Below are 26,115 nucleotides of genomic sequence, written 5' to 3'. Positions count from 1 at the left end.
TAAAGATATGGGGTATGAGACCAAAACATAGGAGTAGTTCTCCAGAAAGACGAGAATCAACAGCAATATTATGTACTATGAACTCAAGAAGGTACTCTATAGAGAAATAGAAGGAATATTATTCCTTTACAGCAAAGATGTCAATATATTTAAATGATTCAAATGTTGAACCGGAAATTCAAAAAGCACCGAATACTACAAAACTCAATGAAGGCCGTCCAAGTCTAGACACAGGAGATCGGGGTAAGACTACCAATCTTCCACATCTGACGACAACAAGATCAGGGAGAGTTGTGAAGTCTCCTGACAGGTTGAATCTATGAAGTCAGAGACTTGGGGGGAGATAGGGTAGTATGTAACTAAAAAAGTGAATTTATGTAAGTATATAGTGGGATAATATAGGGAGCAGCAGCAACCTTTATACATAGCCATCTCTGACCTCACAATGGCCTTCAACTCTACCACCGGGATGGATTATGGAACATCCTCCTCAAATTTGGCTGCCCGGAGAAAGTCATCACCATCCTCCGCCTGCTGCACGACAACATGCAAGCTGTAATGCTTGCCAAAAGATCTACCACTGGCCCAATCCGAGTGCAAACTGGAGTCAAGCAAGGCCATGTCATCGTACCAACGCTCTTTTCCATCTTCCTCGCCACAACACTCCACCTCATCTCCTTGAAACTTCCTGCTGGAGTAGACCAACTCTACAGGACAAGCCACAAACTATTTAACCTACGTCTCCTCCAGTCCAGAACCAAGGCCACACCAACCTCTGTCATCGAGCTGCAGTATGCTGACGATACTTGCGTATGCGCACACTCAGAGATTGAGCTTCAATCCCTTGTCGATGCATTCACAGAGGCATATGAAAGAATGGGCCTTAAGCTAAACATCCGGAAGACAAAGGTCGTCTACCAGCCTGCTCCTGCAGCGCAACATTGCCCCTGACTATCAAGATCCACGGCAAACCACTGGACAATGTGCAACATTTCCCATACCTTGGGAGCCTCCTCTCAGCAAGGACAGACATCGACGATGAAACTCCGCATCGTCTCCAGTGTGCCAGCGCAGCCTTCGATCGTCTGAGGAAGAATGACGTCAAAGACCTCAAACCTGGCACCAAGATCATGGTCTAAAGGGCAGCAGGGTTACCTGCCCTCCTGTATGTGTCGGAAACACGGACACTGTACAGTAGACATCTCAAAGCCCTGGAAAGATATCACCAGCGGTGCCTCTGCAAGATCCTGCAAATTCAGTGGCCGGACAGGCGGTCCAATATCAGTGTCTTCTCTCAGGCCAACATCCCCAGTATCGAGACACTGGTCATGGCTAGTCAGTTACCTTGGGCGGGCCACATCATCCGCATGCCTGACACAAGATTCCCAAAACAAGCCTTCTACGCCGAGCTCCGTCATGGCAAGAGGCTACCAGGAGGGAAGAGGAAATACTACAAGGATGTCCTTATAAAGTCTCCCTGAAAAAATGTGACATCTCCACTGATTCCAAGGGACTGTCTAAGAAGAAGAAGTGGGATAAAGACTTGGGGGGAGATGCAGTATAAGGATGTGAAAGGGTTAATCTTGAAAAAGTGTAAAGATTACCGCCCACAATAATGATGTGGGAGAGACTCGAGAACCGTTACAGCACAGCTTTTGAAGGAGACACACAGGCTAGTGTAGCATGTATATAGTTATGAAACAATTATTAATATTTAAGTACTACAGTCTAAGAACTTCTCTGGTAGACTTAATTAGGTGGCAGCATACAAAACCCAAATATATAACAACCTGGACCAAAAATGCGGGATGGTTGCCCCTATACAAAACAAATCTCAAGTAGTGTTGTTATGTGCACACACAAAGCCCTATTGTACAAATAGTACATTTCTAGTTGATTGATGAGCACTCATTGATTCATGGCATTGACTAGCACAAGTATAAAATCTTTTAGCAGTCAATCAAAAAAAAGCATAGGATAACACACAGATTACAGGGGTATTATCTAATACATTAGCCACATGTTGCAACGTGGAAAATTCCATTTCTGATTAATAAAAAAAAAATTAGACCCTGTCGATGGGGCAGCTGAGCTCAGTATACATTTTGTGTATGGGTGTGTACTTAAACCTTTTTGTGTATTTCTTGGTAAAGTGGTATAAAATATGCAAATGTTTCATTAATGGGTGTGTATACTTCCACAGTGACTGAACGGTGTCAGATGTTTGTTGCAAATATGTTAAGCACATTTACCTGAATTGCACATGTAAGATTTTTCTACCAAAATTAATAGGAGGTTAAAGCAGTGTTGCTCTTGTCACACCTGTTGCTAGTCAGTGATTTGTATTGGACAACACTTCCATTTATTATATTCCACCTGTTATATTCAAGACAGAGGTCGATAGACTTTTGGGTACTAAGGGAATTAAGGGATAGTGGCGTTCAGGTTGAAGATCAGCCATGATTTTATTGAGTTGTTATACAGATTCCAGGGCCAAATGACCTCCTCCAGCTGCTGGTCGCAAGTTAATTGATACGTTAGCAGAGTTCCTCCAGCCCAGTAGGGGGTGGAGTGAGGAGAGGATTGGGTAAGTGGTTGCCCGTTGGACACTCTTGCTGCGATTGGGGACCTCTTTGTCTCTCTCGGCGTGGTTACCGAGAGAGCAGCTCGAGTTTTGGTCGCGCCTGGCATTTTTCGGCAACTTTGAGTCACAGCCATGACGGAGACGAAGAGCAGGCCGAGTGGCAGTGCCGAGCAGTTGATGTCGCTCGATCCCAAACTGCAGCAGGAGTTTCAGCGGAAGTTGCAGGGGATGAAGAAACAGCAAAAGGTGAGGGAGGGAAGATGGGAAGCTCGAACTGTGCGACGGTGTTTGGAGGGAGGGCGCAGAGCCGCGCTGGGACTCCCACTGGGCCCTGGATCATTCCTGGTGCCCGGGCCAGTCAGTAACTGAGCGTTGGGGCTGCCGGCAGTTCAGTTGCAGTCCTGGGCCCGGCTCAGGTGCGCGCGCACATCCCCTTTGCGATGAGGTCATTGGGGCCGGGTGCACGAGTTCTGGGCTCAGCTGTCAGTCAATCTTCCGGATGGGTATATCTGCACAACTGTTGCAATCAGTTTTCACACATTTAAAATTATAGTTTCAGGATTCGACTGAAATGCAACTTTTCCTTAAAAATGTTTACTTTTTGAGTACCTTCTGATGGCGTAGAGTCATTGACGGCATAGAAAGAGGCCTTTGCCAGACCAGTTCTACCTCAGACTGCTTTCAGTCCCACTCCCCGGCTCCATCCGGTAGCCCTGCAAGACTGTTTCTCTCAGGTGGCCGTCCAACGTCCTCTTGAAGTCATTGATCGTCTCAGCTTCCACCACCCTTGTGGGCAGCGAGTTCCAGGTCATTACCACCAGCTGCGTAAATGAAGTGCTTCCTGATTATACCCCCTGCATCTTTTACCCAAAACTTTAAATCTGTGTGTCTTAGTCCTTTATCATTTGTTAATGGGAACAGTTTTTCCTTGTCTAACTTATCTATGCCTGTAATAATCTTGTATGTTTTTATTAAATCTCCCCTCAATCTCCTTTGCTCTAAGGGGAACAAACCCACCTTTACCAATCTAACCTTGTAACTAAAATCACCCATCCCTGAAACCATTCTGGTAAATCACCTCTGCACCCTCTCAAGGGCCCTCACATCCTTCCTAAAGTGTGGTGACCAGAACTGGATGCAGTATTCCAGTTGGGGCCTAACCAGAGCTTTAAAAAGGTTCAGCATAACTTCCCTGATTTTGAACTTAGTGCCTCTTTTATAAAGCCTAAGATCCCATTTGCTTTACTAACCACACTGTCAATATGTCCTGCAACCTTCAAAGATCTATGCACAAGAATCCCCAGGTCCCTCTGTTCCTGCACACTCTTTAGAATTGTGCCATTAAGTCAGTAGGGCTCACAGTGTGGCACATTTGTGCATACTGGAAGCTACATATATTAACACACAGCCCAGTTTGCAGACAGAAAGAATATGTACAAACGTTGTGCCTGTTTCAGATAAACAAAATAAGTGACGGCCATTCGCTGGTTCATTCCTCAGGGCAATGCCTTGACCAATCAGAGTCAAGCTGCCTGGTTTAAATTTCAAACAAAGCTTGGCAGTTAACTGTCAGCCACCATAAACGAATGCATTCTCCATGGCAATGCCTCTACCAATCAGAATTCACTTGACAACAAATCAGCACTCTCTTCTCGTACAGTATAAAGTTGTTTTCCCTTACATTGGTATTCTTGCGGATTGTCCTGATGAGTGCAAGACAAAAGCTTCAACAACATGTCTCTATTTTCAGCAATACTCAAGTTCTGTACTACCAAATGACTACATTAAGTATATATTGCCTCTCCCTATTCTGCCAAAGTGCATCACCTCACACTTGTCAGTATTAAATTTCATCTGCCACCTCTCTACCCATTCTGCTAGCCTATCTATGTTCTATTACAGGCAAGTCATATCATCCTCACTGTTGGCCTCACCTCCAGGTTTGGTGTTGTCAGCAAATTTTGTGATTCTACTGTGTATTCCAAGATCCAAGTCATTTTAATATATATGTAAGCAGTGGTCCCAGCATCTCAGCACTGACCCTTGGGGAACACCACTGTCTACCATCCTCCGGTCTGAAAAGCAACCATTTACTACGACTCACTGTTTTCTGTCCTTAAGCCCATTTTTTATCCAATTGTACACTGACCCTCCTATTCCATGAGCCTCAGTTTTCTTAACCAACCTTTTATGTGGTTTGTTATCAAATGCTTACTTAAAATCCATATTAACAACATCCACCACATTCCCTTCATCAACCTTCTCTGTTACTTCATCGAAGAATTCAATTAGATTAGTCAAACATGATCTGCCTTTTACAAATCCGTGCTGGTTATCCTTAATTAAACTTGAATGTCTCTAAATGTTCGTTGATATTTTCTCGGAATATTGTTTCTAAAACCTTACCCACCACTGATGTTAAACTAACTGGCTTGTAATTAGTAGGACTATCCTTACACCCTTTCTTGAATAAAGGTGTCACATTTGCCACTCTCTAATCCTCTGGCACCTCCCTTGTATCCAGGGAAGATTGGAAGATTATGGCAAGCCCTTCCGTTATCTCCATCCCCACTTCCTTTAGCAACCTGGGATGCAAGTCATCCAGACCAGTTGACTTGGTGGGCCAAATGGCAGCCTTCTGTGGCGTAAATGACTCTGACTTTATTTGCTCACATGGAATAGCAGTCGATTCCAGTTGACTCTCCATGTGTTGATCATCTATGTAACCATTACTAATTAGTCATCCAACACAAAAGGTCCACATTTGCTTTCTTATGGTGGATACATGTATTCCTTTATCCATCTTCTTCATCTTGAGTGTCAGCTGTGGCTCAGTGGGTAGTAATCTCCTGAGTCAGAGATTGTGGATTCAAGACCAACTCCAGGACTTCACAAAAAGCAAGGTTGATGCTCCAGTGCTGCACTGTCAGAGGTACTGTCTTTTAGGTGGGACGCTAAGCCAAGTCTCTATCTGCACTCTCAGGTGGGTGTTAAAGATCCCAGGGCACTACTTCAAAGAAGAGCAGGGGAGTTACCCTTCTGTCCTAGCCAATATTTATCCCTTAATCCACATAGCAAAAAAAAGTAATTAAAAAAAGCCAAATACTGCAGATGATGGAATTCTGAAATAAAAATAGAAAATGCTGGAAATACTCAGTAAGTCAGGCAGCATCTGTGGAGAAAGAGTTAATGTTTCATCAGAACTGGGAAAATTTAGAAATTGTAATAGGTTTTAAGCAGGTGAAAGGGGGGAGGGTGGGAAAAAGAACAAAAGAGAAGGTCTGTTATAGGGTGGAAGACAGGAGAGATTATGCCAAAAGAGAGAAGGCCAAAGGGAGTGGTAATGGGACAAGTAAAGAAAAAGGTGTGTCTGGTGTAGGTGTAAATGGCAGTAGGATGAACAGCTGCAATTCAAAAGCAAAAACAAGAGAAAAATGAGAGTAAAATGAAAAAGAAAAAGGATACAAAAAGCTTACGGTCTGAAATTGTTAAACTCAGTGTTGAGTCCAGAAGGCTGTAGAATGCTTAATCGAATGATGAGGTGCTGTTCGTCAAGCTTACGTTGAGCTTCATTGGAACACGCAGGAGGGTGAGGACAGAGAAGTTAGCGTGAGAGCAAGGTGGAGAATTAAAATGATGGGCGATTAGTAGCTTGGGATCATGCAGACTGAACGGAGGTGTTCTGCAAAGCTGATGCCCAATCTGCGTTTGATCTCCCCAATGTAGAGCAGAGCACATTGTGAGCAGCGAATACCGTATACTAAATCGAAAGAAATGCACATTAATTGTTGTTTCACTTGAAAGGAGTGTTTGGGACCTTGGACAGTGAGGATACTCTATGACTCTGAGAGAGGAGGTGAAAGGGCAGGTGTTGCATCTCCTGAGCTTGCATGGAAAGATGCTGTGGGAAGGGTAGGGGGTGATTGAGGAGTGGACCAGCATGTCACGGAGGCAACGGTCCCTATGGAATGCTGAAAGGGAAAATGTTTTTAGTGGTGGAGTCAGGCAGAGGATGATACGTTGAATGTGTGGAGGCTGGTGGGTTGGCAGGTGAGGACCAGGGGAACCCTAATAGGTCTGGGAGGGAGAGGAAGGGATGAGAGCAGAACTGCGGGAAGCAGTCGAGGGCCCTGTCAACCTTGGTTGGGGGAATCTTTGGTTGAGGATAAAGGAAAGTATGCCAGAAGTGCTGGTATGGAAGGTTGCAGAGAAGGTGACAGAGACAAAGAAACTGGAAGAATGAAATGGAGTCCTTTCAGGAAGCAGAGTGTGAGAAAGTGTAGTCAAGGTAGCTATTGGAATCAGTGGGCCTACAGTGAATTTAGTGTTTTCTCTAAAGTAAATGACATCTTGAGTTTCTGGTGTGGCTCACTGGGTAGCCCTCTCTTCTCTGAGTCAGAAGGTTTATGGGTTCAAGTTCCAGTCCAGGACTTGAGCACAAAATGAAGGTTGACTCTCCAGTGCAGCACTGTCAGAGGTGCTGTCTTTCTTTTGAGAGACTAAACTGAGGACCCGTCTGCTCTCAGGTGGACATAAAAGATTCCAAGGCACTATTTTCTAGCCAGTATTTATTCCTCAATCAACATCACAAAAAACAAATTATCTGATCGTCATCACATTGCTGTTTGTGGGAGCTGGCTATGCATAGATTGGCTGCTGCATTTCCTACATTACAGCATTGGCTGTAAAGCACTACAGGACATTTTGTAGTCATAAAAGGCACTATATAAATACAATTCATTGTTTTAGATTGGCTGTGATGTATAATTATTGCATTGAGGCTGCATTGCCTGCAACAAATTCATTAGACTACATTAAATATTATAATAGTGAGGTTTCTGTTTTAGTAAATTATTGTATTTCCTTAGTATCCAGCTATCGTATTGCAAGTACAGTTACCAAATGGTGCATGTGGAGCATCCTGTTTCACATTTTCTTTTAGAAAGAAACCAAACAAAACAACAACTTGCTTTTCTTGTAAAGAAACATCCCATGACACTTCAAAACTAAACACAAGGAAAATGTATACTGAGGTAGGAAAAGAGTGATTCGGAGAGTGACGAAATGCTTGGTGAAAGAGGAGGGTTTTGGAGGGAGAGGTTGGGCAGGAAATTCGAGAAAGAAGACTCCAGCAGGTGTAGATGACCAATGGTGAGGTGAAGGAAGGGAGGGGATTTACAGTTAGCCATAGCATGAATCAAACAATGTTTGGGTAGGACTGGAAAGGATTACAGAGTTAAGGACACGACAGATTATTAGAAAAGTGCTAGGATTTTAAACTTGTGGTGGAAGATGTGTAGTCTGTAGAGATCTACAAGGATGGGCTTGATATGCAAGCGGGACTTCTTGCTGGATGTGGTACATGCAGTAGTGTTTTGGACAAGTTTCAGTTTATGAAAGGTGGAAGGCCAGTAAAGAAGGTGTTGTAATCTGCTAACAAAGACGTCTATAATGGTTTTCGCAGCAGAGGGCCTGATGTAGGAGTGCAGGTGGGCAATGATAGAGCTGGTAATAAGTGGTCTTGATGGATAGAATCTGGGATTCTGTCAGATAAAGATATGGATTTGTACGTTATTTTATGCCTCTGAAATAGCTGAGCTTTACATACAGTGAATTACTTTGAAGAATTAAGGCTTTATTATGCAATTAAGTGAACGATCAGTTGATATGTTTCTGCTGGTGTTGACTGAGGGAGGAAATTTGGTGCCAACACAAGGAGAATTTTTTGCTCTTCAAATAATACTGTGGAGAGTCTTTGACATCCACCAGAAGAGGCAAGTGTGAACTTCATGTAATGTATAGAGAATCTTCTTCTTTGGCCTCCTTATCTCGAGAGACAATGGGTAAGCGCCTGGAGGTGGTCATTGGTGTGTGGAGCAGCGCCTGGAGTGGCTATAAAGGCCAATTCTAGAGTGACAGGCTCTTCCACAGGTGCTGCAGAAAAATTTGATTGTCGGGGCTGTTACACAGTTGGCTCTTCCCTTGCGCCTCTGTCTTTTTTCCTGCCAACTACTAAGTCTCTTCGACTCGCCACACTTTAGCCCCGCCTTTATGGCTGTCTAGAGAATGGCAATGGCTGTTCACCTCCTCAAAGATCAGTTGCCCTCTCGTCTGAGTATTAAATACCGTCAAGATGAATAACTCTTTGACCTCAATTGCCTCCGTGCCAAAACTAAACTGACCACCATAGACATACATGATCTACAGTTTGCAAGCCACTCTCGATCTCGTCAATTCTGCATACACACACTTGGCCTGTCCTTCAATGTTGCCAAAACAAAACTCATATATCAACCCACACCTGGTCAGCCAAATATTTCACCTTCCAGAAATGTTGAAGGAGAGACTCTAGAATATGTTGAACACTTCCCATACCTTGGCAGCCACCTCTCTCAAAAGGCCACCATTGATGAGATGCAACACCGGGTCAGCTGCATCAGTTCAGCCTTCTACAAACTATGGCAGCGAGTGTTTGACAACAAAGACCACTGCAAGTCAACGAAAGTCCTGGTGTACAGAGCAGTTGTCGTCCCCACGCTGTTGTACTGCAGTGAGACCTGGATTGTGTATCAGCAACACATAAGAGTGCTAGAGAAATTCCATCAGCAGTGTCTCCACCGGATCCTCCGGATTCAATAGGGGGACCATCAAACAAACACTAGTGTCCTCCTTGAAGCATTCAGGTAAAACTCCTGAAAATCCGACTTCGATGGACTAGACACTGTTTCCAGATGGCCGAAAAGCATTTCCACCACCAGGTTCCTGTTTTCTCAACTCTCATGTGGCCGGTGTTGCAGGGGAGGACAAAGAAAACGCTTCAAAGACACTGAAGCTCTTTAAATGCAGCAGCATTGACATTGATGACTGGGAGGAGCTTGCTACCAAACGTTCAAAATGGCAACAACTTGTTTATCAAGCCGCATCATGCTTCAAGTCCAAATGCCTTAATGATGGGGCAGAGCGGCGGCAGAGAAGGAAAGAAAAGGAAGCAAATCCTGCACTCGGATCCCATTACTTTGTGGAATGTCCTGTCCCATGTGCCCAAAGATCTGCTGTTGAAAATTGGCCTGTTCAGTCACATGAAGACCCATGGCAGAAACCCGTGACCCTGAGTAGTCATCATCCTTGAATCGAGGGACAGTCGATGACAATGACAACCAACTTCCCTGTACTGCACTGGATTGTCAACACTGTCATGGTCCTGTCATTTAGAGGTGTGCAAAGGAAACCCGATGCGAGCCCAAATTCCGGACCCGGAAGTCCGACCCCACCAGACCTGAACTCGACACGTCATTGGGACCCTTCGGGGTCGGGTCGGGTGGCAGGCTTTTACATCAGTACGTGGGTAAAGGCCTGCTATCCGACGGCATGTGTCGGGTTCAGGTCGGGTTTCCAGGTCCAGCATTCGGACTTGGGTTGGGTTTCCTTTGCACACCTCTACTGTAGTTTTTTTTCAGGAATATGTGGTTTGCCTTTAAGGCTTGCAAAGAATCAGTATTGCTTTAAGAACCAGCAAGCCCTGAGGAGTTATAGGAAGGTGCATTTTCGTTGCTTTAGAAGCAGCCATTTGGAGACTGCGATTCAAAGGGTGCATTCTCGTTACCATAGATTTAGCCACTGGGAGTGAGTATTAAGAATTTGATACAATTCAATTTTGAACTGGCTTTTTAGTTGAAGACAGTTTGTTCTCAGAACACAGATACAGAGGACATAGACAGACAACTGTGATGACAGCACCTGGAAAAAGAGCTCTCAACCAATTAAAGTGAAGAAGAGAAATTTAGTCTGTTTAATTTTTATCAAAATTCTTTTTAAAAAAAAAAAGTCAAGCCGAAACGCAGATCTCTGGTAAGTTTAAACTTAAGGAAGGGAAGTTAGACTGTGACAATCTTTTATCCCTCAAAAACTCTAAAGTCAGATTGATTCTATTGAAAGTGTTTACAAGTCGTTAATTGTTAAAATTCACTGGAGAAGGAAAGCATCACCTACTGCTGAAGTTAGACTACGGACTGTTCTTCTGTGGAAGAACCTTCTTTCCGCATCGGACAGCTGTGAGGACTTCAAGCAACATTGGACTGTAAATTTGCAAGGACTCTAATTTTTTTTCTATTTTAAATGTTTCTATCTTCATAGTGTTTAAGAATTTAGTTCTTCTAATAAAAGAGTTAATTTATTGATTTAAAGACACCTGGTTTGGTTAGCCTCATTCGGGGGGTTAATAGATGGTACAATTTGGCTGCGTCTTTCTTTAATTTGGAAAGTTTTTAAATGATATGTTAGGCGATCTGTGGAGCGACGAGATTGAATAATCAGTGCATTTCTCCCACCACAATCAGAATTGTATATTTTGATTCGGGGCTTTGACTGGAACGGTCAGTCGTAACAACACAGATTATGAGCTTAAACTATCTTCAAATTCAGAGTTCAGAATGCTGCAAAGTGTACTGTGCTGGTAATCTTACCTAGCTCCTCCCCTTGATTCATTATTTACTTTAGAATTACAAACATAGTAACCTCTGTTTAAGCGTTGTCTTGCCACTAGATGCAGGCTGCGTAAATATGATGTCATAAGATGTGAGGTAACCAGGGTTAATGAAGGGGAAAAACTAGGTGAGATTGTCAGATTTGAAAGAAGTGTTTTTAGAACCTAATTTTCAGTTAGATTTCCTTTGGTATTTGCAAACCCTCATGACTAGGGTTAATGAAATACTAACTGTTGCTATAAATACAGTGCTTAAAATGGATGGAAAGTATAGGGGGAGCATTTCCTATTCTCTTTAATGGAGGAAAATAAGTTTATCTTAAATTTATTTGGCTATTTCAAATACTTCAAATTTCCCTGCTGGTAAGGAGGTGCTGAAGCTACTTTTGTAATTTACATCAGCGCCACTTCCATCATTCATTGTGCATTGTCTATCCAATGGATTATTAGTGCACCAGACTGAAATGTTCCCGTTCCTCTATTGTTGTCTACTGTATTTCACCTATGATTGCTGGCATTTTTGTAGTGCAGTTGACAATGAATTTAATGGAAAATTATTTTGCTGCTTTTTAATACCATGTATGGATTTGATCTATTTTGGAATGTATCACAGTGCCATGAAAATAAATGTGAATGCTGTGTAGAGCTAATCAATTTTTTTATTTCTCAGTTTGGAAAGCTGACATCAGGTGTAATTTACTTGGGCCATATTCCCAATGGATTCTTTGAACCTCAGATCAAGAAGTACTTCTCCCAGTTTGGAACAGTGTTAAGAATTCGACTTGCACGCAGCAGAAAGGTAATGAGTATCTACAGTCAAAAACATTTCAACTAAGCATAAAACTTTTTTTTAATAGTTAGAGCCGTATTTCAACCAATCCTGTTTATGCAGGATACTGGGATGAAGCATAAAAAATTCTAAAATAATTGTCTTTAAGAGCATCTGCTGGAAAGTATCACCAAGAGACAGGATGTTTGTCTAATCACATTGCTCCTTTTGTTCACATTGATGTAAATTAAGTTTTAAACGCATTAGGGTATAAAGGTATTATCTGAAATATCTAGAAATCCTGATCTGAGAATAAGGTGTAGAAAATTAGGTTTTTGTTTATCATAATTGATATCTTCAAAATGTAGCCAATTTCAAACATTTTGGGTTTTTGTTTCAACATGGACATTTTCTTGTGAGATTATGCACAAGCTATTTATTAAGAGATTTGATTTTCAGTTATGTAATTTTAACCATTCTATAATTATAACTTTGCAGAATTATTCTGCTCAGCTGGGGACATATGAAACCTGACCTGAACTTGGCAAGGAAATTTTTATTTTGATTACTTGGCAGTGCAGTTAGTTTTTGATATTTGCATGGGGTAGAGAGGCACTGATTTGCCTTTCACTGCTTTATCTTGATTTGGCAGTACTGGATGCTGACACCAGATGTCCAAATTGGAAAAGTATTCCACTTCCCATGCACTGGTATGCCCTTGCAAAAATCCACTGATCTGGTAAAAGACTGATCCATATTTAATGGAAAGGAAGGTCCAACTTCAATCTCTAGTTAATTATGTGTTAGCCTATCTCAGTTGCAGTAGTATTGGAGGTCAATCACTACAGTTGACTTTGTGCTTGGATGAGGGAAGCCAAAAATCATTCTATGTTCCTGCTCCTAAAATCTACCCAGAGGGCCTGCAGGAAATTGCATGCGTGGATCTCAATTGGGGCAGGATTGACCTTTGCAACATCTCCATAGTCCAGTAGCTTATTGGCACCCAATTTCTAGGCTCACATAAGAAGACTGGCCACTTTGGCAAAGTAGCACAAGAATGCTGTCATCTGTAGGATTGTATCTCGGGAAGGCAGGATGTGGGCATTCTAAAATGAACATTTTGAGAGAAATCGTGTAGTAAGGAGTTAGTGCTGTACAAATAGCCAGATATTTCACTAGTGTTAATTTGGATGCTAATAGTTAAGTATTGTTAACTCAACGTGTTTAAATATTAGTAAAACACTAATTATTACATCTTACTGTTCAGTAATATTTAAATGAGCAGAGATGCAGCAGTAAATTGATTCAGTTCTTAGCAATATTGTGAAAAATCTTGACTGTAAAAGAGGAGATAATTGGAGTAGACAAACTACGGCTACACCTTTATGCTCTTGAGTTGAGTGAAGGCATCTGCAGATATTCAAGTGCAAAGCAGAAGAGGCACTGTGTAAGTGTCTCTGCTCAACCCTTGAGTATAAATGAGATGACTGCACAAATTAGGTTATTTATATAATAAATTGAATACATAGGTATAAAATGTCACAGTGCAAAATTTGACTGTTTACAGGGACCATTGCAGAAAAATGCCAAGCAAAACAAGCTGTTTGGAGGAATTCAGATTTAACTTTGCAACCTGATTTTCCTACTCCTGTTTTCTACCATTTTTTTCCTTTCCTTGTTCAGTCTTATTATTGTACTCCATTCCCTGGGGACCCTCTCGTACCTTGCCAAAGTGCTCATCCCTCATGTGAGACTAGGCAGGAGACTAGCAGGAGATAGGCTGCTTGATTTTGCAGGCCATCACAGTCAAGGCCAATTCTGTCCTCCCACATCATCCACATATGCACTTTGAGTAGGAGTCATTGAATATTGATCAGAAGTGGAAGTCCTGACTCTCTTTTTCCTCTTCTGTTCTCTCACCCACTGGTGATGAGTTTACTTAATAATTGGATCCAGCAGTTTCAAAATTCCTGAGGCCCATCCATACTGTCAGCAGTTGGTGAAATATAATTTAGGAAATAATTTCCATAGGAAATGCATGTGACCAGAAATAACAATAGTTGTCCCATCCAATGAATTCTATGTCCACTGTATAACAGAAGAAGAAAGCTTCATGAGCATCCCCATCCTCAATGATGGGAAATCTAGCACATGGTTAAAAAGACTAGGCCAAAGCATTTTCAACCAACTTCAGCCAGCAGTGCCAGGTGGATGGTCTTTCTTGGCCTCCTCCTGCAGTTCCCACTACCACTGATGCTAGTTTTCAACCAGTTTCAACCTATTTGACATCAAGAAATGGATGTGCACTGGACACAGCAATGGCCTCTGGCAACGTCCTGGCTAATGCTGAAGAACTGGGCTCCAGAACTAGTTCCACCTCTAGCCAGCCTTTTCCATCAAAGCTACAACACTGGCATTTATCCAACTGTGGAAAATTGCCCAGGTACATCCTGTCCACAAAAGGCAGGACAAATCCAATCCGGCCAATTGCCACCCTATTCGTGTACCCTCAATCATCAGCAAAGTGATGAAAGTGGTCGTAACCAGTATTGTTAAGTGTGTTCTTTAATGCTGTCATTCCCCTTTACAGTCTTCCCTGCACTGTACCTGTTTGTTAGTTGTTACCTTGCATAAACATGCACGTCCTTCTGCTGTGCTGTGACCGTGTCCTCCCCAGATCCTGTCATTCCAATATCCACTATACTGTACATGGTAATAGCCTTCAGTTGCCCCTCCCACTGCCATACCAGTTTAAGTCCATCCCACTACTCTATTCACTATTTTGTTCGATGTCATGTAATTTTTTTCTTTGTCATTATTTCTTTGTGTTAATCTTGTCAGGTTTTGAAGCTATAAAAAAGATTTTTTGGCCATTTACCTATTTATACCTTTTTGACAACCTTACTATATTAACCAAGCTGATTTGCTGTCAATTGCGATTCATTTATTATCCACTCGCGAAATAAAGAGGCAGCTCACCACCACCTTCTCAAGGGCAGTTAGGGACGGGCAATAAATGCTGGTGTAGCCAGCGACACCCATGTCCCATGAAAGAATTTTTTTTTAAAGTTGGAAACTGGGTTTTGGTTCTCTTTTGATAGTTAGTGAAGGGTAAATTTATACAATGTGCATGCAGCAGGTGGCAGCATTTTCCATCCATGTAAGTGCACTTTATATTCTAGTGGGATTCAAGCACTTTAAAGTCTGTGAAAATTAGAGTATTATTTATGTCAGTGATTAGTTTGGAAGACCTAAAACAAAATATTCTACAACTGTTGATACCAGAGCTTTAGGAGAAAGTGTTTTTTTTTTTATGTGCTCAATTTTTCTCATCACCAGTTTTTCAGGTTTTAGAATCAAATTTCCTGGTGTGTTTTGTTTTTAGTCATTACACAACCTTGATTGAATTACTTGCTTAAGATCCTTACCTCACAAAAAATGTTGATTTGGGTTGCGCCTTTCATTTATGGGATGACAGTGGTTGAGATCTGGAAACAGGTCATTTATTAGTTCAGTTGGGTATCGGAATGGTTGAAGTTAGGATTTACAAGGGATTTCCTTTTTCATTTTTCTAGGTTTGAAATTTTCTGAATGAAAAAACCATTTGAAATGTATTGTTTGAACTGTTAATTTACAACCTTGCTCTTCAACATGCTATCAAATAATTTTATGGTAACTAAGCAATGAACATCTGATACAATTTCTAATTCTTACCATAGATGATATACTTGTTGTTATGGTACTATTTGATTGTGATGCGTTTTGTTTTAAACTATAGACTGGAGGCAGCAAAGGATATGCTTTTGTGGAATTTGAATGTGAAGAAGTTGCCAAAATTGTGGCAGAAACGATGAACAACTACTTATTTGGTGAAAGGCTCTTAAAATGTGAGTACTTAACATTAAACAATTCATTATTAGTTTTAACGTACGCATCCTGCCAGTGGCTTATTAGCAAAGTATTCACTGTCAGAAATAATTCACTTTGACTGACTAATTAACAACACTGGCTATAATGAGAAGTTTTGTGCCCATTCTGTTCCTTTCTCATTGGCACTGATTCATGCTTGGATGCAACCCTATAAGCAATAGCTACTCTCCAGTGCCTCACTTAGGTGTCCACTGTTCACTTGTAAGCCGAAATAATGGTGACAGACGAATTGGGTGGGGATAACAGTTGGATTTATTCCATCCTCTCCACATACCCTATATATTTAACTCAAATTCTTTCTAGTGAGGCCAGTAATTCAGGAGCAAGAGCTCTGACTTCAACCCCGCACCCTCCACTCCCACCTCCCAATTTAGCCTAGGTTACTGAGGCCAGTTGTAGCCCTCCTTGGAACAAATCTCCTCTTTGGAACTACTCTTTGTCACTAAGGTTGAGACCGTCCATTCAGGTGCCACAGGGCCATTTCCCCTCGACAACCAAGCCAAACTTCTCCTAAGGTTCCCCCCTGCCCTAGCCTAAACTTGCATCTTTTTTGCTTTTCTCCCCTAACTCCTCTCATGCCCCCTCCAAGCTCGTGGTGTCCATGAGACCCACCTCTTGCTCCCTCAATCCTATTCCCAGCAACCCATTAACCACCCAGCTTCCCTTCCTAGCCCCCATATTAACTGATATTGTTAATGGTTCCTTCATGTACTGCTGTCATCACCCCTATTCTCCACCCACCCCTTCAAAAAAACTCATCCTTGACCTCTCTGTTATTGCAAACTTCCACTCCCTTTCCAGAGTCCCTGAATGTGTTGTCGCTTCCCAAATCAGTGCCCATTTTTCTCAACTCCATGTTTAAACCCCTCCAAACAGGTTTCTGTCCCTGCCGCAGAACTGAAAAGGCCTCATGAAAGTCACAAATGCCATTGTGTGACTTTGGTGGTAAACTATCCCCCTCACCTTTCCTTGACCTGTCTGCAGCCTTTCACACAGTTGACCACACCATCCTCCAACGTCTCTCCTCCATTGTTCAGCAGTGTGGAGCTGCCCCCATTTGGTTCCATTCCTATCTGTCCAGTTGTAGCTAGAGCTATTTGCAATGGTTTCTCTTCCCACTCCTACACGGTTACCTCTGGAGTCTCCCAAGGATTATCTTTGGACCCCTTCTATTTCTCACGTGCTACTCCTCAGTGACCTTATCTGATAAGACAGGTTTTACATATATGCTAACGATACCCAGTTCTACCATACCACCACCTCTCACGACCCATCCGCTGCATCTGATTTTTCACATTTTTTGACATCCATACTGGATGAGCAGAAAGTTCCTCCAACTGGGTATTGGTAAGACCATGCCGTTTTTGTTGCATCCCATAAACTCTGTTCCCTGGTCACTATCTGAAACTGACCTAGGCCTTTTGCAGCTGACCCTGGTATGAGCTTCCAACCCCATATCCACTCCGTCACCAAGACTGCCGAGTTCCATCTCTGTAACATCACCTGCCTCTGCCCCTGCCTCAGCTCATCTGCTGCTGAAACCCTCATTCATGCTTTTATTACCTGTTGGCTCATCTATTCCAATGCTCTTGCCAGCTTCCCATCTTTCACCCTCCATAAACTTGAGCTCGTCCAAAACTCTGCTGCCTCTTCTAACTCGCACCAAATTCCATTTACCCATCACCCTATGCCCTTTGACTTACATTGGCTCCTGGTCTGGCAATGCCTTTTTAAAAAATTCTCATCCTTGTTTTCAAATCCCTCCAGCCCTAAAACACTCCGAGATCTCTGCACTCCTCCAGTTCTGGCCTCTTGGATTTTCATCACTGCAGCCATGTATTCAGCTGCCTAGGCCTTAAGCTTGGAATTCCCTTCCTGAAACGTTTTGCCTCTCTTTTTAAGATGCTCTTTAAAACCTACCTCTTTGACCAAGTTTTTGGTCACCTTTCCTAATATCTTTTTATGTGGCTTGGTGTCAGATTTTGTTTGGTAACACTCCTATGAAGCACCTTGGGACGTTTTACTATGTTAAGGACATCATATAAGTGCATGTTGTATGACGTAGTGCCAAATCTTTAAAGTTTTAATGCTGAATTTTTTCTAAGAGATGAATTACAGTGAAGTTTCGATATATTGGGTCCGACTTTAACTCTGTTAGTGGGTGGATTTTGAATCGGTTAAAATAGGGTCTGTTGAATTCAAAAGGCCTACTTGGACTTCAGTTGATTTTGATCAAATGAGATTGAATTACCAATTGGCGACAGCTGTAAAAAGTGGGCAATGAAACGCAGAACTCGTAACAATGTATTGTACAGTTACGTAATGTAACCCAACCTCTAAAATTAGTGCCGCATTGATCCCATTCTTACCGTTGCACTGCCTGCAAACTGAGATCAAGTTGAATCTGCCATATTCCATTGGAGCTGGGCTGCAAATTTGGGTGGTACCTGCTGGCTATCCAGCTGATATTCTCTGCCTGCAGACTAGCTACTGAAAGCAGTTTCCTGAGAAGAAATGGTGAAGATGGACAGACTGGAAGTTGGGTTAGCGGCAGTATACATGTGTTAAAATCAGATTTCCTGGGTAATGGAGAGATGCCCCATCAGTCACCTCAAGAATTTAGAATCATCCGATTTTAAAACACTTGTGCTGCTGCTGGTGACTGAAAAATCATGCTCACGTTAGTGGTGCAGATTTTTACTGTTATTTACCTCATAGCTGCCTTTGCCTGAGAAAAAGTTGGCAACTGCACAACCACACCTAAATGTTTCAATATATCTAACTTTGATGCATCAAAATTTGAAATATCAAAGCACTGTTAGTTTGCAGATGAAGGGAAAGATATGTGCCTGTATCTACCTTTTCCTCATACAATGTATTAGTGGTCTTGAGGAGAGAGATTGGGTGCAAAGAGGTGTATTTTGGATTTAACCCTCCTCCATCACAGGCTAAGAAAGCAAAACTGGGGAATGAGTTCCTACATGTTCCATTTGTGTATCTTCAATCTACATTGGCAAAAGTTTCTGAAGCAGGTCACATGTGCTTCCTTACAACTGGGCAGTAGAAACTTGAAAGAAGGGTTATTAAAGTATATTATTTCATTTCTGATTCTGCCTCTTTTGCTTTGGGATGTTTTTCTATATTAAAATGCTGCAAAAATGCAAGTTGTCAAGATTTGCATACCCAAGGACATATCTAGTACTCATTTTTTTCAACTCAGGTCAGGTTCTTCCACCAGAAAAAGTACACACACAACTTTTTAAAGGTAGTGAGACAACATTTAAGAAACCTACCCACCCGGCTGTTGCTCGTTACAACAAGAAACGAACCCTGAAACAACAGAGCGTGATGTCGAAGAGACTGCTCGAGAAAGAAGGGCAATTAAGAAAAAGGCTTGCTGAGAAAGGAATTGACTATGACTTTCCTGGTTTTGTAAGTTTTCTTCATAAAAGATTTGATAATCATACGGACAACCAATACATTATTAGATTTTTGCAATAGTCTGGTTGCTGGCTGCCAGATTTGTCAGTTTTTTTTTTTATTTTACTCAAATCCTTTAACTTTGGTAAGTGATGACTGGCAATCTCCCACGTCATGGAGCACTACTCTCTTTTGTGCGATTTGTTATTCACGCATCCATTAACTTTGATTTGGGAGCATACAATTCCCTGACCCAGCAGCTTCTCATAATGTTATCCATCAGTTATAAACCTATTGTAGATAGAGGGTTGTTTGCAGACGTTTCTTTTCATTTATCAATACAGCTATGATGCGTGTCCTCAAGCAGATCTAACGTATTTGGGGTTGATTTATTGAAGAAAATAAGGATTAGTCCATGACTTTAGAGAAGAGGAAAGGAAGATTTTTTTTTGTACAAACTTTGAATATATAATCTGAGCATAAATTATTTTCAACTTATAAATATAAATTAGGAAGATTTTCCAATGTACAAGATCTCTATCAATAAAGAAACATGATTTTTAAAAAATAGCATTACAGCTTCAAACTGCAGTATTTATTTAGCTACTGAGCAGTATTTAGTTCAGGAGATTGAAGATTGATTGCAAAAGGATTTATTATCTCTTCTCCTTCAGGCTGCAGTACTGCCTCAAAAGAAAAAACAAGCGTCTACAAAAATGAATGATACAGTAAACAGTCAGGTAAGCTGAAATGTTAATCCAGAAACTTGCTGGTTACTGGACTTTACTTGGTGTCTATTTTCCCATAGTGCACTTATATAACTTTGAATTTAGAAGTTGTTTCTTTACAATGGATGGGATTAGTTGGATATATCATAATAAAGACTCCCATTATCATGGGAGTCACAGGTACAATGATAAATTTTTTTCTGTTATTAGAGGGGGGGGGGGTGGGAAATCACAATGATTGCAGAATCTGATGTCCACTAAGTGGCATGGTGCCTCCTCCTCTAGTCTCCCTTTAAGACCTACAAAACAATGTGGTAAATATATAAACTCCAGTGATACCTCCTGTGTCAACCCAATTGACAAAACTGGGGTTCATGCTCTCAGTTTACCATTCTTAACACAGAATCACAGCAGTTTCAAACATAAAATGCTCAGCTCTCCAAATCCAACTGGAACATTCAGTTCATCTACCACTAGGAAAGAAACAGACAGGCAATAAGCAAAACCAAAACCTAAAATGGGAGTGCAGCTCCTGACTTCCATCTCCTTTTCCTTAAACCAGGACCCAACTGGAACAACAATAAAGTTGCTGAGCTTGGAGTCTGGAATAGTATCTGCTATCAACACTGTTTTAAGGTTTACCTAGGGGTGCTGAAGTGAAATGAGAGAGCACCCCCATCCCATTCGCCCCATTGCTCTTGTAAACCACTAGCTCTGGTCCTTTCCTTTTCCTTCCCCAGTCCCCCCCCAACTAAACACAGTATCTCCTGCAGCTCCACGTGCCAAATTTCAGGTGCAAACAAAACCCCAGCAGGATATAGGACCCATTGCCTGCAGTCCAACACAATGCTACTAATTGTATAAAAATATTTGTACTCTGATGATTTCCCCCAAAATTCTTAAGTTAAAGCCCTAATATACATAAAATGTAAATATTTTTCCTGTAATTAGAATTTTAAATATTTTGCTTGTAATTATAAACTTGGTGGATGATCTTCAGACCTTTAGTTGAAGTTGAATCCAACAATGAATATATTACTATTAACATTTTATTTCCCCTACCATCTGGTTAAGAAGTTGGTTGATTTCTCATGCCTAATTTTGCAGTATGACATCCATAGGTGTAAGTATGTGTGGTGTACTGTATGAAGATTCACATTTCTGCCAAAATATTTTTAATATCCAGAATTTAATTTTTATTTTCTGTAGTATCCAGTGCCCCACAGTATCTTCTCCGTGTCCGTTATTTACTTGTGTCTTAATGCTGAATTTTGGGCTGTTTAGTTGTGGGGAGCAACTCCAACTCCGAGCCAGACCTGACCAACCTCCAGATAAGCACACGTTACTAAATAGCCATCAGGAATGGAAACCACAGCTTTCTTCCCTTCCCAATTCGGGCACTAAGGTTAATTGTGACGCTTCTACCATTATCTTGGGTACCATGTTCCTTCTGGCCTGTGTCTCGGATACTGGCCATCGGGAGAGCAAAATATAAAAACTTGCAGCGCAGAAGGGGGTCCTTTGGTGTAATGTGCCTGTGCTGGCTCTTTTTAAAATAGCTATCCAATTAGTCTTGATCCCCTAATCTTTACCTGTATATCCAATCCCTTTTGAAAGTTACTGTGGAATCTTTTTCCACCAACCTTGCCTGTAGTGGATTCCAGATCATCATAACACTGGGAGGAAAGAAATTCTCCTTGTCTGTCTCCTGGTTCTTTTGGCAATTATCCTAAATCACTGGTTACCAATCCATCAAACCAGTAGAAACAATTTTTCCTTATTTACTCTATCAAAACCCCCCATAATTTTGAAAGCCTCTCCTAAATCTCCCCTTTAGCTTAGCTACTCTAAGGAGAACAATCCCGGATTCTCTAATCTCTCCGAGTACAAATTTGCTCATTTTACAGCAGAATTATATTAGAGTTGAATGCCTCAGCTTAATGTGTTGGATGCAAAGTATTTTTGAATCTGATGCTAAACTATATATTCCAGTTGTAACTATAATCATTTCTCTTAGGATATAACTCCTGTGTGCACACCTACCATTCTAAAACGACGCCAGTCTTTAAAGGTTCTTGATGATACAGATGATGAAATCACATTCAAGGTACCGCCCACTGAAAAGACTGCCAAAAAGAAAATCAAGTCGACGGCTTCTTTAAGTGAAAAAATGCAAAAATCAAAGAAATTAAAGAGAACTAAAAGAAAATTTCCTGGCAAATGAAACTTGAAGAATTGATAAATGAGGAATCCAAAAAGCCAGTTATTTGCCATTGGGAACTGCCGATCATTGATGCGCTCTGTTGTGGAGAGTGCTACTGAAATGTACAGTTTGTATTAATTTGTTGGGGCAAATTTTTACATGAGTTACAATGAAATATCTTTAAGATGCCTGATAATCTGTCTGTTGATGTATTAAAAGTGAAAGGTTCTGTAATTCAGCAGGTAGTTTTGTCAATACTTAATTTCGTATTCCCAAAACATTCAGGTAGCCTTAAATACTCCTGTACAGTGACAAGTTTAAAAAAGGTCAATTTAAAAATATGGTATTCTTGCCAGTCAAAATTATTTCAATCAAGTTAATTTCAGCAGTTCTGAATAAAAATTTATTGCCTAAAATAGGCATTTGAAAGTTATAAATGGTTTTTTTTTAATTATATGTGATGAATATTGAAGGACTTAGTTAGATGTTAAGACATACAAAGAGGTTGCATGTATGCAGCAAGTCAGCATATGAATGAAAAAGATCAATTAACATATTTCATTGTCAGACTGCAGGAAGAGGCAACAAGTCAATGTTGTGGTTGAAATAGGCAAGATTTGTGAAGACAGGAAACCAGATCAATCTGTGCTTTCCTTGCTCAGCCTGAATATCAAGAAAACTTGATATGTAGGGATATTTTGGTATTGCAAAGATCTCAATGAACGAATTGTCATGTAAAGCAGATTTGGTCATTGGACGCCATCTTTATATTTTAGAGCTTCTAAGATTCTGACTACCTGCTTTGAAATCAGCACTCTGGTTACACCCCAGTGAGTCAGACTTTGCAGCATTCTGAACATGCCACCTGTACTTTAATTTCTCGCATGCTTTTTGTAATTGCCCACATTTAACAGCTGCACCCATCATATTTTGATATGGAAATGGCCTGATTACTTTTAGGGTTTAATGTACTTCAAAAATGAGTTGTAGGTACCCTGTTGTGTATGCAAGTGGTTAGGGCTGATCGAAGAAAATTCAACTGGCCAGGAGCAAATTATACTTTTAGGCTGAGCTTCATTCAGTCATTACATACTATACAAAGAGGTTGTATTCAGGACGGAGTAAAGCATGCCTGTCAGCCATTAATATTGCTTTTATCCTGCTCGTGCTTTTAAGTGATATTAGTGGAATTTATTTTCAATCTGCCGCTTCCTTTTTCATTGTTTCTGAAACAGAAAAAGTATTTATATAGCAATATGCAGATGATTCACTATCAAATTGAATTTGAACGCATGCAAGGTTCAGCATTATACACAGGAGATACGGTGTGTGGGTTTTTTTCAGTTCTTTTGAATCAAAATATTGGTGTCTCATTTATTTGATGTTTGTAGTAATATGATCTTACAATTTACAAACTAAGTGTTCCTGTCCATCCAAAGATAAAATGGATCATAAAGTATTCAATGATGCATTATAGAACTTGCACATCCAGTGATCAATGTAAAGGTATTTCAAGTTTTATCTGGCTTTGTGTTTGTGTATGTATGTAAGTTAGTATAGCGATCTCCTGTGGTGTTGCTGCCAAGGCTGAAAGCGAAAACAAAAACACATCAGATCTTGATCAGAGAACTCCTCGACGCTGATGATGCTGTGCTGGTCGCTCACACGGAAACACAGCTACCAATCCTCATGGACTGTCTCCAATGCCTGTGACTTGTTTTCCTTGACTGTAAGTGTCAAGAAAATCATGGTCATGGGACAAGGTGTTGCATCTCTGCTCCTGATCACACTAAGTAACACCCCGCTGGAAGTGGTTAGCAAATTCTGCTACCTTGGGTCCACAATGACAGACAATCTGTTCCTTGATGCACGCATAGGGAAAGCAGCTGTCACCTTTGGCTGTCTTGCGAAACGTGCATGGAATAACACTAAGCTGACCCTTAGGATAAAGCTGATGGTTTATAAGATCTGTGTTCTCAGCACCTTGCTGGATGGCTGTAGAATATGGGTGACTAACAGCTACCAGGAAAAGAAGCTTAATAATTTCCATCTTCGCTGTCTGCGGTGCATTATGGGTATATGTGGCAGTCCTCTCAGAGAGCTCCCAAGTGTTTTGGCGCTAATCAAACTGGCCGCTTCGGTGGATTGGACACGTCCACAGGATGGAAGACAGTCGCGAACCCAGGGACCTACTGTATGGTGAGGTAGTGGAGCCAGACGACCAATGGGGCACCCAAAGCTCTGCTTCAAGGATGCTTGCAAGCATAACATGAAGGCACTAAATGTCGACTTGGGAGTCACTAGCTGGCAAAAGATGGCAGTGGCAACACATTCTGTGGACTGATGTGCACTACCAAGATGAGCAGTTGCTACAGCAGCTTGGCAACAGGAACCAACGTCAAAACAACAACTCGCAGCTTCACGTATGGCAGTTGTGGCAGAACCTACCTCTCAAGGATTGGCCTTCACAGCCATCAGCAAAGGTGGACTGAGAGGACCCCCCCACCCCTCCAATGGATTATTTGCTGCATGTCCATCATTTGTAGATGGAAGGATGTCAACCTGTGGTATTGCTCAGTGTATCAGAAGTAAATTGTTTCATGCCACTTAACAATATATTGCCAGGGCTACTGATTCAGTAATTAAATTAGCCAGTTGGGTTTTTATTGCAGAGAATTGTATCGTGTTACAAATATTTTCTGATTTTAAATTCCTAATTATTTACATTTTTGTTTGGCCTAGATCATTAGTGGTTTATTTTATATCTCACTTTTATAAACCTTCAGGATATGTGGAAAATGAGAGCAACTATGTTCCCACTTAGATTTCGATGGGAGATAGGTTGCTGGAACCACGCATAGCATTATTGGGGAGTGGAGAGCTTTGTGGGTCGGTGGTGTTGGGAAGGTGTTTCTGAAACCTGACTATAAGGTGGGCATTTTGGAAAGGATACAAGGGTATGGTAGAACCAAGTAGAGGGATTTAGGATGTGGGAGGTTTGGGATGGATCATCCTGATGTTTGGCAGCACCAGGAGAGAGTTCTGGAATCAGGTTAAAAAATGGTCAAGGTGGTTTTTTTTTGGGGGGTGGGGAAGTGGTGTGGCGTCTTGGATTTTGACAGCACATGATAGTGGTGACAGAATTTAGGGAGGGATTTGCAGGGTGCTGCTGGCCTAAGCACGGTGGTAATGGCTCTCTGAAGGATGGGTGGCAAAAGGGAGTTGAGACAACACATAAATGCATGGGAAGAGAAGGAAAGTTATGGGAACAGGGCTTGAAGGATGGCCACAAGCAGTATGAGGCAGTAGGGAGGAGGCAAAATATGGGACAGGGTACAAGTAAGAATTTCAATCTCCGGGACAGTCGGATAGGCTTTTCCCAGCACTAAACTGTGAAAATGGTGACTTAAATTTGATGCTGATTACTATGAACTAGTAATCCAGAGGCCCAGGATTATGCTCTGGGGACATGAGTCCGAATCACACCATGGCAGATGGTGAAATTCGAATCAATTAATAAATCTGGAATTAAAAGCTGGTCTAATGGTGACCATGAAACTATTGTCGATTGTAAAAATCCATCTGGTTCACTAATGTCCTCTCGGGAAGGAAATCTGTTGTCCTTATCTGATCTGGCCTACGTGTGAGTCCAAACCCACAGCAATGTGGTTGACTCTTAAATGGCCTAGCAAGCCACTCAGTTGTATCAAACTGCTACCAAGTCTAAGATAAGAACCTATATCCCAAGGACAATTAGGGATGGGCAATAAATGCTGGCCTAGCCAGCGATGCCAACATCCCACGAAAGAATTTAAAAAAATTATGCAAAATATATCTAGATGAGCCCCTCTTGATTGGACGCAAAGGGCAATAAGCATTTTGAGTGAGTCCATTGGTTCACGTCTTTTTTTTCGGTAGTTTCTTCTGACTGAACAATTCTTTTTTATATATAAGTCTTTAGAGATTTTTACTGGCACTGTTTTAATCACTTGCTCACTT

The 26,115-nt window shown here is 41.4% G+C and overlaps 1 protein-coding gene across 1 annotated transcript; it reads left to right on the top strand.

The window, feature by feature from the left end:
- The first annotated feature begins 2,618 nt into the window (after window positions 1–2,618).
- Window positions 2,619–22,354, top strand: nifk (nucleolar protein interacting with the FHA domain of MKI67). The gene is made up of 6 exons (XM_068034911.1): window positions 2,619–2,830; window positions 11,737–11,865; window positions 15,614–15,722; window positions 18,986–19,197; window positions 19,860–19,925; window positions 21,931–22,354. Exons 1-6 carry the CDS (start codon window positions 2,717–2,719, stop codon window positions 22,135–22,137), a joined length of 837 nt encoding a protein of 278 aa, XP_067891012.1. The 5' UTR covers window positions 2,619–2,716; the 3' UTR covers window positions 22,138–22,354.
- Window positions 22,355–26,115: the final 3,761 nt, after the last annotated feature.

This window comes from Heterodontus francisci, chromosome 7 (assembly GCF_036365525.1).
Source record: "Heterodontus francisci isolate sHetFra1 chromosome 7, sHetFra1.hap1, whole genome shotgun sequence".
Lineage (NCBI taxonomy): Eukaryota > Metazoa > Chordata > Chondrichthyes > Heterodontiformes > Heterodontidae > Heterodontus > Heterodontus francisci.
This window is presented reverse-complemented; position numbering and strand designations above follow the sequence as displayed.

What these genes read in the sequence shown, in the direction of transcription:
- nifk (XM_068034911.1), top strand. Translation starts at nt 2,717, where the DNA reads ATGACGGAGACGAAGAGCAGGCCGAGTGGCAGTGCCGAGCAGTTGATG. An exon ending in GACTTGCACGCAGCAGAAAG is followed by an intron (nt 11,866 to 15,613) that starts GTAATGAGTATC and finishes TTTAAACTATAG; the next exon opens with ACTGGAGGCAGCAAAGGATA. An exon ending in ACTATGACTTTCCTGGTTTT is followed by an intron (nt 19,198 to 19,859) that starts GTAAGTTTTCTT and finishes CTTCTCCTTCAG; the next exon opens with GCTGCAGTACTGCCTCAAAA.